Source organism: Camelus dromedarius, chromosome 1 (assembly GCF_036321535.1).
Source record: "Camelus dromedarius isolate mCamDro1 chromosome 1, mCamDro1.pat, whole genome shotgun sequence".
Taxonomy (NCBI): Eukaryota; Metazoa; Chordata; class Mammalia; order Artiodactyla; family Camelidae; genus Camelus; species Camelus dromedarius.
Genome location: NC_087436.1, coordinates 109,042,834 through 109,057,519, shown reverse-complemented (window position 1 = coordinate 109,057,519; position 14,686 = coordinate 109,042,834). Strand labels below are relative to the sequence as shown.

The following is a 14,686-nucleotide window of genomic DNA, read 5'->3' as shown; positions in this document are numbered from 1 at the left end:
TTTGTTTTAGCAGCAGGGCCCTTACTTGCTCAGACTGTACTTTCACACCTAACTCTGCTTGACGTGTGCTTCTGAGTGTTTTAGAAAATCTTCCAACTTGTGGCTGATACTGTTTATACAGCTTTGGTTTTAATTTTCTTTATTATTCTAAGCATCTCTTTTAGGAACTGCCACTTTAGATGATAAAAGCAACTGATTTCTAAAATAGAAATTCTAGTTAACTTAACAAAAACAATAGTTTTCACTTTTTAATACTCTCTCTATATCATCGCACTTGCTTCTCAGAATAGCTCTGTAATGTGGGTACAGGGGGTTCTGTTATTGTTGCCAGTAAGTGAAGGGCTCATTTGAGCCTTATATTTTAACATGAGAGGCCCTTACACTTTTTGCTAAACATTTTAAAGTAATCTGTCCCTTTGTCTCTTCATGTCTGTCTCCTTACAGTGTCTCCATAATTCAGTTTACATTTACATATTCTAAATAAAAATATAATTTGTATAAATAATGGCAAAAAAGAACATAACATTATAATTGTATTGATAATACAAAGGGAATTGTGTTTTGGACTTCTGCCCTAGGCAGTCTGAAAACAGTCCTACCCAGAACGTGTGGTGTCTGTTTGTGAATACTGAATGCCCTGTATGTAAGTTAGGCTCAAGACTCTTGCGTTGGTTAAGCTAAAGGTGTAAAAGCCCTTCGAGCATCTCCCAAGCCACAAATCTGCATTTTCCTGTATCTCTTTTGGCAATTTAGGAAATGATGACAACAGTTGTTCCCCACTCTCTCGCTGTCCTACGGAGTGTACCTGCTTGGACACAGTGGTCCGATGTAGCAACAAAGGCCTGAAGGTCTTGCCCAAAGGCATTCCAAGAGACGTCACTGAATTGTAAGTAGTGCTTGTCTTTGCTCTTCCTGAACGATTACTGTTTCACACGCCAAGGGAAATGGAGACCAAACAAAAATCTTTTGAGTCCTTTTTACAAGTTACATTCATTCTCTAATCCATTCATTAGTATCAGGTAAAACCCTAAACAAATAATGTAAAAGCAAATTCAGGTACCCTTGGGAAGTACTGATTGTGTTTCTCTCTTCACTGTAGGATTTCTCAGGGCCTTTAGGACGCTAAGGTGCACTGTGCAACTCCGGGGAGGAGGGTGTAAGCTCGGAGGTAGCTCCCACACTCTGCCCTTACTCACCTCCATAAGCCTTTTCTCGTGGCCTCCCCTACAAGAGCAATGTTCCCTCATGTGCACCTTGAGAAATGCTATATATTTAGTTTATCTACAGTGTCTGGGATGTTTCATATGGTTAATTATTCTTCACCACATGTCACCATGGAGAATATCTTAGCCCAAGGGATGCATAAATATGGAGGATGTGGAAGAAGCTGACATAATCTTTACCTTTAAAAAGCGATATTGCCCTTTGGACTTGAATCAGAGTCCTTTAGGTCGTAAAGGATGTGGGGCCAGTTATCCCTAACATTTTCAAAACTGATATTTAACCACAAATTACATGGCCAATTTACACATATGGGATACTGAGCACCACGCACACTTCCTTAGCTGCCTCATGCTTCATGTGGAATGAAGTCAGAGCATGCAGGCTCCCTTCCGATCCTTTGTCTGTGCACTGAGGACCATGGACAAATGCCTGATATACCACTGAGTCGTTTGGCCTCTGTTTATTTTTTGACTGCATGAAACCATGTATCAAATGTCTAAGTCATGAAGCCGTGTACCTGTAATTCATGCACAACTGTACAAGGGTTCTGAACGAGCCGCTTAGATAAACTTTTGGCAACCTGGAACACAGGCAGTGAGGTTCAAGAAGAGGTCACTTCAGTTATCAAGGAACTTACTTGCAAATCATGCTCAGTTTTACAAATTCTAATTTGGTCTTGAATAGAGAAAAAGTATGTGATCTTCCCTTTTGGTTCTGAACTGTTGTGAAGTGCTCAGTTTCTCTCTCTTGCTGCCAATCACACTTGTTAGGTAACTATCAGCACTGCTTTATATGTGTGTGTGGTTAAATTCTTAATTCTCATTTTGATATGCATTTATTTCAGAAGATTACCCTCCATTCAGTGTCGGAAGCTAGATGCCTGTAGAGTATTCTGTATGCAAAACATCGACTCTAAGAACACCCCAGCCAAGAATGTAATACTCAGTGTAACATTTAGATCATCTTTGATGCTAAATCCCTTCTTCTTGGCCCATGCCTTCGTCTTTTTACCTGATTCCCAGCAAATAATTTCGAACATCTTTCAATTTCCTTATTCATCCGAGAACCTTCTCGATTCATTTGTCTGTGCCATCTACATGTTTCATTTGTCAGATAGTGGAATCTTCAATCTATTCCTCTACAAATTTTCCAAAGTAATTCTTTTATCTAAAGAAAATATGTCTCAGAGAAGAGGAAAATATTAGCTCATCTCTTGTGAATTTTAGCTTTACCTCCCCAAGAGCTTATTCTTAGAACCATACCAAGTCAGCAGGATCCCTCTCTCCAGTAACATATATGCATGTATTAGAAAATGTCCATGTGCATAATATATTAAATTATTAAAGAATTTGGCACAAATAAGTATGTAGTGGTGGACAATTTTGAACAGATGGTATCTATTATTTTTAATCAGTTCCATATAATTCCCCTCTTCGATTGATTTACATGTAAGCATCCATAGAGTACATTCTGAATCTTTTTAGCTTTGCAATGTGATGTTTTCTGGAATAAAGGGAAAGGTGCTGCAGTATGTGGGGTTATGCTTCCCTCTAGTGGTACCAAGAAATTCTTATCTAGAGAAAAGAAAGGAGCGAGAGGAGTCGAAATGTGAAGTCAGAAAATTTGAATAGATGTTAAGAAGTCATAACAAAAGCCTGACTCTTAAATCACATATTTTTACATATTTTGATAACTTGTGTCTTTTGTATAACTTTTCTCGTTTTGAAATGTTTGCAATAGATTGTTATCTTATGCAGTTTCTCAGCTACTTCCACATCTAGCAAAAGTACTAACCTCAACCCCAATTGGATCTGAAGATGGTCCACGACGCTGGGCAGGAGGGGCCATGTGTCCGATGTGACAGCATTGTTTGTGGGCACGTCTGTAACCAGACGCCCCAAGTCACTGAAAGACATTTTTACCCTTCATCATCTATATTCGGGGAAAGACAGCCTTGGGAGGAGATGGAATTACTTTTCTTTTTGTGATATCATGGATATAACTTTAAGAACTCATTTATTTTTGTGTCTTGCTTGTTAGCCCAAAGTCTCTATTTTCTGATTACTCTGCTGACTCTAATCAGAAAGGGAAATTTTACTTATATAGGGTGATTTGATTATTATTTTTACATCTATTTGCTATATTTGTGTGCTTGATAAATGTTGTGATTTTCTATGAACTCTCCTAAAATTAATATCACCAAGCAGATATACAAGGGTAAAAACTATTTTTAAGATTTTTTTTAAACTGAAATCTAATGACATTAAAATTCCCAAGTATATCGTTTGAACCGTTCATTGTTATTGACCAAGTGTATTAATACGTATTAAGGTGATAGAGATTACTCTTGCCGGCGGTAGCAAGTTTCTGCCAATAGTGAATGCATTGCGTGGTGTTGTTTCCACATAAACACAAGTGAACTGAAGGTGACTAAAAGTATGGTTGATTGAATGACCCTTCTTGCTGACACACAAATGGTTGGATATGTGCCTTGCCTCCTTAGATAAACCACAAAGAACTGACTCATCAGTTTCTCCTTGGTTTTATAATTTAGCCTAAGTAATCCACAAAAGAATTCTACTCTTTTGGGCAACTGTGGTCTTTTTTCCTTTACTTCTTTTAAATAGCAATCTTCGCTAAAAATATGACATCTTAAGGCCAAAATTACCAAGTGTTTCCTTGCTTCCATTTGACTGATATATTATTCAATTATTTTATGATTCATAACTGTTAACTTTCAAAAAGATAATATTGTTTCCTTGTTTTTAGGTATCTGGATGGGAACCAATTTACACTGGTTCCTAAGGAACTCTCCAACTACAAGCATCTAACACTTATGTGAGTAATGTATAATTGTATTTTTCCATCTTTGACTTCTTATTCTGTTTCAGGAAAGTGGGGATAGCAAGGGGCAGAAGATTTAGCGAGCCTTTCAGGTAATACAAATCCATTTCAGTTAGATGCCTCCTTTCTTGCTCACTGAGGTTCTGGATCACTGGCTACATCTTCATTGAATATCAGTCAGACAAGGGCGCGCCTTAGAAAAAGGCCCTCCTCTATTCGAAGTGTAAATATGATTAAGTCTAAGTATCGGAGAATTGTAGAAATGCAGTATGCTAGAGAATGCTATTGAGGATGAATATGGGTGATTTTATGAGAATCCAAGGAAAGAAGGATGGGAAACAATGTTATTATTGACTTTAAGCAAAACATAGCAGATGGTAAAACCTTTACTGAAAATGTATTGGAAATCTAGTTTACTAGGCTTGATTCACTTATATAATTCATGAATTAATAAAGGGATTCCAGTATTAAAATTTTATAAAATCCATATTTGCATATGTAGTGTGTGAATAAACTTGACAAAGATGCTGACATTCTGAGTATAAATGTCAAAACATTGAGTTGTTTTTATCAGTCTGTTTTGATGTCCTCCTAACATAGCATCTTTCTTTCATTAATGTATGTAAGCAGTTTTTTACAGTTTTTAACTTGTAGATACTAGATTATATTTAAACATGCAAACATTTCATTTCAATCTGGTTATGTGCACAGTATTTTTAAAACGATAGAATCTTACTGTATGTAATGTCACTCTTAGAGTAGCATTGTTGGTAAACAAGGAAACTTGTCACAAAACAAAAAAATCAGCAGCAATAGTGGATATGAAAGGAAATACTTTGTCTTTAAGTCTATCTGATTTTAGAGTAAATATGACTGTCTTAGATTTCTAGTATTCCCAGAAAAGGGGGTTTATGCCTAATTCGTGAATGGAAACCTAGGTAACAGAAAATGTCATGTTTCTCATTGTAAACTTTACCCTAAGCACTTGGAGGTTAGTTAAAATGCTGTTGAGCATTTTCAGTTTTTCTTAAATGTGTGTGAAAATCAAACCCTCTGTGGGAAGTATATAGGACTGTTTAAATGACAAATGACTAAGTTAAGAAAAAAGAATATCCTCTAAAAAATCTTGTTCTGCCCCTAGTTGTTTATTTAATAGCAGCAAGAACTGATTACATACATTTGTTCTGTTAAATAAACCATTAAATTGCTGCAATTTCCAAAGGGTCACTTTAGCAGCATTGGGTCATTTGTGGGACAGCATGTCATTAGTTAAAACCAGTTTGGAAATGAAAAAAGAATCTGTAGGTCCAGAAATGATTTTACCAGTGACTCAGCATACAACTCTAGGCAAGTAATTTCTGCTAGCGTTGATGTATTTATTCATTTTTTAAATTTAGCTTGAGTACCTCAGCAGCTAAGAAGATGGATGGTACAGCTCAGCTGCTCTAACTTCCCCACCATTTCACAATTTCTTTGGTCCATTTTACTGACATTTTGGTATTTTAATAAAGGAATGGATAACCTTCAGCAGCTCTTCTGTATCTTGCATTTATTCACATATTTTGCTTCAGAAAAAAATATAGTGAACATAAATACACAACAGACATAAATGAACCCAAATCACAACCCATGATGTTCCATTTATTTATGAATCTTCCTTTTAGTCATATATTTGGCATCTTGCTTTAGGTAAAATTTAGTGAATATTCACTAATATGTGTCACATTGCCGTAACTACATGAGTGTGTATATGTATATATTCGCTAACTTTTGTCTAAAGCAAAATACGAAACATGTATGTCATTACATGTTATTATATATTATATTATAGTATTATATTTATAACATTATTATTGCATGCCATATTACATATATATTTCACACATATAATACATATAATAAAAATTAGTTCACTGAATATAAATTACAACCTGTAGTACAAAGTACACTTATAAATATCCATTTAGCATTGGTTAAAAAAAAATCCACATTTCTCTCATTTACTTATTATTTATTGAACAGACATTTACTGAGGACCAACTACGTGCTAGTGACTTTGCCATAGGCCAAGTGTTTAATCATGGTGTTACTATTAACGACGGCGTTGTTAACGTAATTAAATAAGGGATTCTTTCCATTACCCTGTTTGAGTCTTTGTATGCGTCAATGAAAAAGTATGTGCCATCGGTGGAACTTTCAAGAACAGAGGTTTATTTCTCACCTATAAATGTGTCGGCTGTGAGTGGCCTCCGCCTGTCTTTGCTCTGGGGTCCAGGCAGCAGGCAGGACCTCTGTGGGACATCAAGAGCCTTGCAGAGGAGGGAGGAGAGGGACAGAATTAGCTCGCGCTAAAGCTTCTGTTCTGAGGTGAAACCAGAACTGATGCCCATACTTCACTAGCCAAAGCACTTGGTCGCTTCTAATTTCAGCAGGCGGGGGCGTGAGTAGTCATGAAGAAGGCTGCAGTCTGCCCAGTGTGGTGTTACTTTCAGATGAAAGCTGAGTCCTAGCGCTGCTTTGACTGTGAGCAAGAAGAACCTTCCCTTTCTAAGAATGACTCATGGTAACAGCAGACTCCATGTCTTTCTTTTTCTCTTTTAGAGACTTAAGTAACAACCGAATCAGCACCCTGTCTAATCAGAGCTTCAGCAACATGACCCAGCTCCTCACCTTGTGAGTATGAAAGTGTGGTCCTGAGTATTCATCAGTTCATTGGACGGTCCTAGTAGAAAAGACAGTCTCTGCACTCAAGGAATGTTAATAGTGTTGGGAGAAACAGACGAATAAAACTTAAGTAAACCAACAAATACAGATACTACAAAAAGTGTTGGGGTCTATAAGAGAAACAAAGAATAATTTACATTTGTGGTGGGGTTTAGAGAAATCTTTAAGATAGACTTCTGGAGAAAGTCATCTTACAGAGGACACAGCTGAGACATCAGCGTGTCCTCAGGGGTAGGAAGCATTCTAGAATGTATTTAGAAATAAATACATTGTAATAGTGAAACAACACAAAGATGCAGAAATGTTATGTGTCAGTATTCTCAGTGTATAACATGCTATAATGACCCTTTTCTTAACTGCTTTATTTTTTTAAATGACATTTGGCTATTTGGGGGATACCTGAGTAAAACAAATCAGCTTATGTGTGCTTTCAGAATTCTTAGTTACAACCGTCTGAGATGTCTTCCTCCTCGAACCTTCGATGGATTGAAGTCTCTTCGATTACTGTAAGCATCTTATGTTTAACAAAATACTTCTTTTCTCGGGGATCTGGGTTTTGGACTGTCTTTTTAATGATTTAACTGCTTTGTGTTTATTTTCAGGTATTTTCAGTAGTATGTATTATGAGTTGCTACAGATTTGGAAATAGGAAAATTACATTTTACTGTATCATTGCCCAACAGCTTTTACTTGGAGAACATATTTTTCTCTTTTGTAACACATTGTTGCTGTAGTCATTAATTTGCTGCTATATGATATTAAGACGTAGTTTTGTATAGATCCAAGTAATTTTGAAAGAAAAAGAGGAAATTTTAATTTCTCTAGAAATTACATAATACACCAACGTATTTTTACGATACACAATTTATCTAAAATTATATGAAATAAAACATGATCCTCAATCCCAGTCCTCTCCCCCAGAATTGACAGTTAAACAGTTTGATGTTTTTTTCTGGTCCTTATTCTGTGCTTGGTTTTATATATTGATATATGAATGCCCACTGCTATATAACTTAAAAACCATAAATAGGGTTTTTCTTGTTCTGCCATTGACTAATTTTATTTAACAATATGGTTTAGCCTTCTTCCAGTCCATCTGTATCATATTTCTCAACTGCTTAAATGATACAGAATACTTCATAGAATGAAGGAACCGTACCTTATTTAACCAGCTTTCATCTTTACTATCATTAGATTTGATTCTAGATTTTTTTTGTCTCTGCAGTGCTAGAGTGAACATTCTACACATCCATCTTACTGTCAGGCACATTAGGAGAATACCAAAGTCACCATCTTGTTGTTCCCCAAATAAGATTTTGTCAATTTACAAATTTATTTTCCACCAGCTGTTTTAATACAGCACCTATTTCAAAGCACTCTTGCAAATATTGAATATTATCAGTCCTTTCATTTTTGCCATATGACAGATGGAACTTTATTTTCTGTTCCTGTTTCAATTTGCAGTTCCAATTACTAGAGCATTTGAGAATATTTTATTTGTTTATTGAGCATTTGTGCTTCTTATTCTATGAGCCTGATCACATTATTTCCCATTTTCTGCGGTGTACTTTGTCTTTTCCTCATTAACATACATGCCTTTATACATCTCCCACCTGACTCCAAGTTTACAGGTCTTTTTACAAAGGAGTTAATCCTTATAGCTTACATATGTTGCAAATATTTCCCATTCTGTTCTTTATATGTAATCTTTTATATTATGGATATATTTTACAATGTCAAAAATATATCACTTTTTCCCATGATGGTTTCTGAGTTTTATAATGTAGTGCTTTTAAAAGCCCTTAATGTCCCACATTTATAAAAAGGAACACTGCTGTATTTTCTTTTAATACATTTTCAATTTTATTTTTACATTTAACTCTTCAACCTAGAATTTACTTTATGCTTATGATGTGAGGTAGGTACTAACTTTCTGCTTTCCCAAATAGATATCCATTTGTATAAAGACTGTTTCTTGAATAGACCATCTTTTCTACACTGATTTAAAAGTTTGTTATAAAGTTTCATATATGCATGGGGGTTTTTCTGAACTCCCTGAAATAATAGGAAATTTAATTTTGCTTTTTCTTGCTTTTAGTTCTCTACATGGAAATGACATTTCTGTTGTGCCTGAAGGTGCTTTCAACGATCTTTCTGCATTGTCACACCTGTGAGTATCTAGCTCATGAGTGTGGGTTTAGAACAAACAATCCTCTGCCGCCTTTTTTATTGTCACATCATAAAATGTGATTGGTTCCATCTTTAAATAAAACGTAAAGTTTTTCTTTTTTTTTTAATTGAAGTATGGTCAATTATAATGTGTCAATTTCTGGTGTACAGCACAATGTCCCAGTGATGAATATACATACATATACATATACATACAAAATGAATATATACATATATTCATTTTCATATTTTTATTAAAGATTATTACAAAATACTGAATAGAGTTCCCTGCGTTATACAGAAGAAATGAAAATGTAAATATTTTCAATTTAGATATGGCGGCCTCTGCAATATAGCCTTAATTTATCCTTCTGACCCTAACAGCCCATTAGCTGAGTTCTCTTTGCTTATAAAAATGTCTCTTCTTACAAGCATGGCTCCCTAACTTCCTAGCCTGCACTTTTTCTCTTAGTGCTCTCTAATTCTAAATATCAGCTCCCCTTCAATGCCATCTTGCCAAACCCTGCTTTTCTAAGGCACATCCCAAGTATCCGCTGCTCCAGGAAGCCTATCCTGCTTTGCTCAAAGTGGATTCATTTCTTTAGCAAATATGACTCAGCATTGACTATGGCACCATGCAAAAATAAATTAGACAAGGTTTAAGGCATTTAGTGTGGTAGAGGGGAACAGCCAAATCCTCATATCGGGTGAAATGTTTTTCCTTTGCATTCTCTCATAGCAGGCCGTTTGTACCTCCATATTTCTTGGAAGTACAATAAAATCATAATGAGGTCCAGAACCCTCCACTGGGTCAAATTCCGCTCTCCCATTTTCTTAGTTGTACTGTTAAGACCATGGGCAAGTGGGGAAGGAGGTTCAGAGAACAGCCCTACAATCCAAGGCTTTCTTAGGTCAGGCTGAGTGTCGCGTCACCTGGCAGCAGTTACCTGCTTCAGCTTAAATATCAGTGTCAGTTGGCTCCCGGTTCTCCAGAGGAGGTTGCTGGCCATATTTTTTCTTGGATTTGCCCTCCTCTCCAAAACCTTCCAAACCCCAAGAAGATACGAAGTTTAGAAAATTGAGAGAAGGGGATGGGCAGAGGCTAGGAACCAGTAGTCACTCATGTGCCATCTGAATTTTCCCTTGTAGGGGCTGTGCTGTCAGTATACGGCTTTGTCCATCTGACTGTTTGGACTTAGTATTAATATCCCTTCCATGAAACTCTTAGGTCCCTAGAGGCAAGACCTCCAGTTTTTCAAGTCTGAGCCCCAACACCTGCCTCAAAGTTGACATCAGGGCCACTTCTCTACAAACTTCATGGAAGTCATTTGCCTGAGGTCCCATGTGAATGAGACCCCAGCTCAGGGGTACAGGACGGCGGTGCCATGGCAGAGAATGGCATCCTGATAGTGTTAGGGTCAGAGAAGGCCGCATAGGGAAGGTGCTGCTTGAGCTAAGTAACATTGTCCTTTATGTGACCCTCTGCCCCAAGGTGGGAGCAGTTCGAATCTTCTTTGTCATGCGTCCTGTTTTGTTATGTATCTCATGTGTCTTTTACCCCCTGGATCACAGAGAGCTCTGCTCTGTTCACTTTTTTTACGCTGTCTCCTAGCATAGTAAGGATTTAGCAACTGTCAGTAGAGATGAGATCAAATGACTCAAGAACCTCATTTTTAATTTAGAAGAAAGTTTCGAATCTGACATGCATAGAAACATGACATTTACTACACTCCAATTCTCAGCTAGAGTTGGGGATTAAAATAGCTACAGCATAAAGTATTACGGCTTTACAAGTATATTTTGAAAGTCGCTTAATAAAAGAATAAGATTAATTTTGCTTAGACTTTATACCTAGAAACATGACTAATCTGAAGTTAATTATAAATCAGAATTGATCAGTTTTTAAATGTTACTTTATGCGTATACTACTTGTGCGCAAGCTTGGTGAATTTGTGAACCCATTGGGAAACTTATCTGGCCTCAGTTTTCTAATCTGTAAAATAGGTTTTTAATAGTATTGACCTCATAGAGTCTCTGTTTAGGATAAAATGAGTCAATTCATGTTAATGGCTTAGCACAGCTCCTGCATACCAGAATGGTGCAGAGATGCTATTATCTCGATGACGTTTCCTGTCACTACAACTGCCTGTGTGAGTAGGAACCAAAGCTCTGAAATGAAAAAATGTTAAAGGGACAGACATCAAATGACGTTCCATATCAGCCCTGGGGAACGAGCTTTGTGCATTTTTATTATTTCATGCCCTTCCTTATCTTCTTGCCTTTGTTCTGGTCCTTTGCACTGAAATATCCTTTCCAACCTTTTCCACCTACTTGAATATAAGTATCTAAAAGTTCCGACTTCTTAAAGTACCAGTCTCCCAGAAAAGTTACCCTCTCTTCACAATCATCTTGTGAATTTTTCTACTGTAGCCCTTCTAATGAAAATTATTTGTATGTATGAGTATATGTTAATCTCCTTTGCCAAAGGAGTTTTGGGGGCTAAAAATAATGTATTATTTGTATTTGGGTCCCCAGCACCTGGCATAATGATTGGGTCCTCAGTAAATCATTGGTGAATGAAGGACGTGTTAGTCTACATTTTGGGTGTGCCTACACCCCGTATAAACCTGTCTGCAGATACAAGGAGACCTTGTAAAACCAGATGAGTGTTAACTCTAGTGACAGCTCACTAAATTGCAGTTGCACAGAATTCAGGAAAATGGGAAATCGACAATGTCTCTATTTTCTTCTAAATTTTTATCAATGAATCTATAGGCGTTTTCTACTGAGCATCACTTTGAATTATGTTCCCTTAGGAAATAACAGTCCTTCTGAACTTGTGCGTGTGTGTGTGTGCTTTTGTGGTGTTGTTTTCCAGAGCAATTGGAGCCAACCCTCTTTACTGTGATTGTAACATGCAGTGGTTATCCGACTGGGTGAAGTCGGAATACAAAGAACCCGGAATTGCTCGCTGTGCTGGTCCTGGAGAAATGGCAGATAAACTATTGCTCACAACTCCCTCCAAAAAATTTACATGTCAAGGTATGGCTTTTAAGCATTTGTACTTCTGTAAATAAAAATCCATCATACTACTCTTAAGAAGAGAAAGAAAACTGCATGCCGCTAGATTTCAAAGGCAGAGCTGAAAACTGCCAGTCAGTGGCTACCACTTCCTCCCATGCTTGGGGAAGACAGAGCCGTCACCTGAGGAGCCCAAGGAAAGAACTAGGCTTCTCAGATCAATCGGGTGATAATCCTTTGGAAATTGACTAAGTTGTCTTTAAAATATATGAGGAAATGAAAAGTACGTGATTTCTGGAAATTCCTCTCATAGCCTCTAACAAGTCAAATGTTTTGCTTCCGCTTTGTCTGAACGTGGGCCCCGCTCCTAGGGCTGCCAGGGCCCTGTGGCTTCCCAATGCCAGGTAAGGAGACGTGAGCCCTCCCAGTGTTCAGGCCAGACCCTCCGACTCACATCCTGTGTTACCCTCTTCCTCTGGGGACCGTGCTGTTCCTTGTGCATCTGTATCCCTCGCTTTCCCTTTGTTTTCCGTACTTGTGAATGCCAAACAGTGTCTCGGTAACAAATAATTTCTCCGCCTATTGCAAGAGTGATCTATGCCCAACATAGAAATCTCAAAGAATAGGGAAATGCAAACAATAAAAAACTCAAGAACCAAATTTAACAATGTCTAACAATACCAAAAGAGAACCACTATTCCACTTGTTTTGTGTGTCTTTCCACTTCTAGTCAAATGTATGGATGGAAGTTCCTCCTCAAAAATGGGATAGAAGGTTACCATCCTTAATTTTAGATGTTTGGAGATTACCGCTCTTACTTATTAGATAGAGGAGAGAAATTCTTGAAGATTCTAAATGTATAATCAGCAAAGGTTTATTACACACGTTTTAGGCGTAAAACTAAACCCTGGGTGTTGTGGAGCATGCAGATGTTTGCAAACCTAGCTGAAAAGGTAAGGTTTCCACACTTGAATGTTTAGGCTGGAAGAACATTTCTAAACAGGTAACATTGCACATGGGTTACAGGGTGACGCCCAGCCTGGTTTAGCCGGGCCTACATCCCAGCCTCCCTTTCCACTGGTTGTGTAACTTACTAGCTTAATCAGCCTGTGTCTCAGTTTCCTCACGTACAGGCAGAGATGATGATAGAACGCACCTGAAAAGGTTTTGTTAAGATTAGGTGAGTTATTATATGTAAACTAAAAAAAAAAAAGAATCTAAAAAGAAAGAAAATGTCATTGTCACAGAAACAGAGAATAGAATGGTACTTTCCAGGGGCTGGGAAAATGTGGAGACGTAGGTCAAAGGTACAAACTTTCAGTTATAAGAATAGCAAGTTCTGAGAATCTAATGTGTGACACAGTGACAATAGTTAACAGTATGGTATCCTATACTTAAAAGTTGCTGAGAGTAAATCTTTAGCATTCTCCCTCCATACACACAGAAGTTAACTACGTGAGGTGATGGATGTGTTAATTATCTTGCGAGTGTTAATCATTCCACACTGTGGATGTATATCACATCATCAAAGGTTGCACATTTGAAATACACACAATTATATTTGCCAATTATTTTTCAATAAAGCTGGGGGAAAAGGATCAGTTTATTTAACATACATAAAACATGCTTGACTGACTTACAGTAAGCACTCATTATAGGTTAGCTGCCAATTTTTTATTATAACATTTCAAAACACCAACCAAAATATGACGTGGGACAACATGCCATGATTTATTGACAAAAGAAGGAAGTTTTAAAAACTATGTTCCCTCCTCCAAACATTTTAAGTGAGCATCTGATTTTTTTTTTGTAGTTCTAAGTGGTTACAAGAGATGTAATTTGCAGTGTATTGTAAATATCAATATTTAAAACAAAACTCTTCCAATGTACTTTTAAATATGTTTGGTGGACTCTAAATATCATAGCTAATTTGGGGAAAAAATAGAACAAGATCTTCAATATTTTAAGTTGTTCTTTTTCCTCAAACTTCTATTTTTCTCCTTGAATTTTTATTTCCAGTACCTCAGAGAATTATATCATTCTTCGCTACCAAAAATATGTATATAATTTGAATTTTTAAAATTCCCTACCACCAAAGATCTGTGAGTTTTAAATTTTTTCCTTAAAATTAATTATTGCCAGTAATACTTGTGCAACATTGATTAGAACAGCATAATTATTTATCAATATGTTAATATTTATTTTTAAAATTGAAATTAAAATTGTATTGGAAATGCCTTTCTGGGATTATGTGCATTGATTGCAAGAGCCTTTGCAAATAACCAATGCTTTAAATTATTCTTTCGCAGCCACAGATGTTCCCCTGGGGCGGTGCCCCATGGTAAATTGCTGGTGGGCTGAAAGGTGTATCATTTTTCTGTAAAGTGCAGATGATTGTCAAGGGGGAGCTAGGGGAGACCCTAACATAAAAACTTACTTGTAGCCATGTTATTGGGCAGATCGATTCTAGAAAGATCATATGGGCAAGTTGAGAGACTGCAGACTGATTCTGTTACACTTTCTGGACCCAGGCATACTCATACTCTATCTTGAAGAATGCTGGTGTCTATCTGTAATTCTTAAAGCTTAGCATTCTGTGGAGATATTTCTTGAAAACAAAGTATTTTATGATAATGTAAGTTTGAGATATTCAAGATATTCTTCTTAGAGCATCATAGTTCACATTAATTTAGTAAATGTTCCC

At 36.9% G+C, this 14,686-nt stretch overlaps 1 protein-coding gene across 3 annotated transcripts in view; it reads left to right on the top strand.

The window, feature by feature from the left end:
* SLIT2 (slit guidance ligand 2) overlaps positions 1 to 14,686 on the top strand; it is a 347,629-nt gene that overhangs the window by 279,312 nt on the left and 53,631 nt on the right. For all 3 annotated transcript variants that reach the window (XM_031436793.2, XM_064487795.1, XM_031436800.2), the window contains 6 exons: positions 754 to 886; positions 3,994 to 4,062; positions 6,670 to 6,741; positions 7,227 to 7,298; positions 8,891 to 8,962; positions 11,840 to 12,003. In XM_031436793.2, coding sequence (XP_031292653.1) covers positions 754 to 886; positions 3,994 to 4,062; positions 6,670 to 6,741; positions 7,227 to 7,298; positions 8,891 to 8,962; positions 11,840 to 12,003 — 582 coding nt within the window. The remainder of the gene's footprint in view (positions 1 to 753; positions 887 to 3,993; positions 4,063 to 6,669; positions 6,742 to 7,226; positions 7,299 to 8,890; positions 8,963 to 11,839; positions 12,004 to 14,686) is intronic.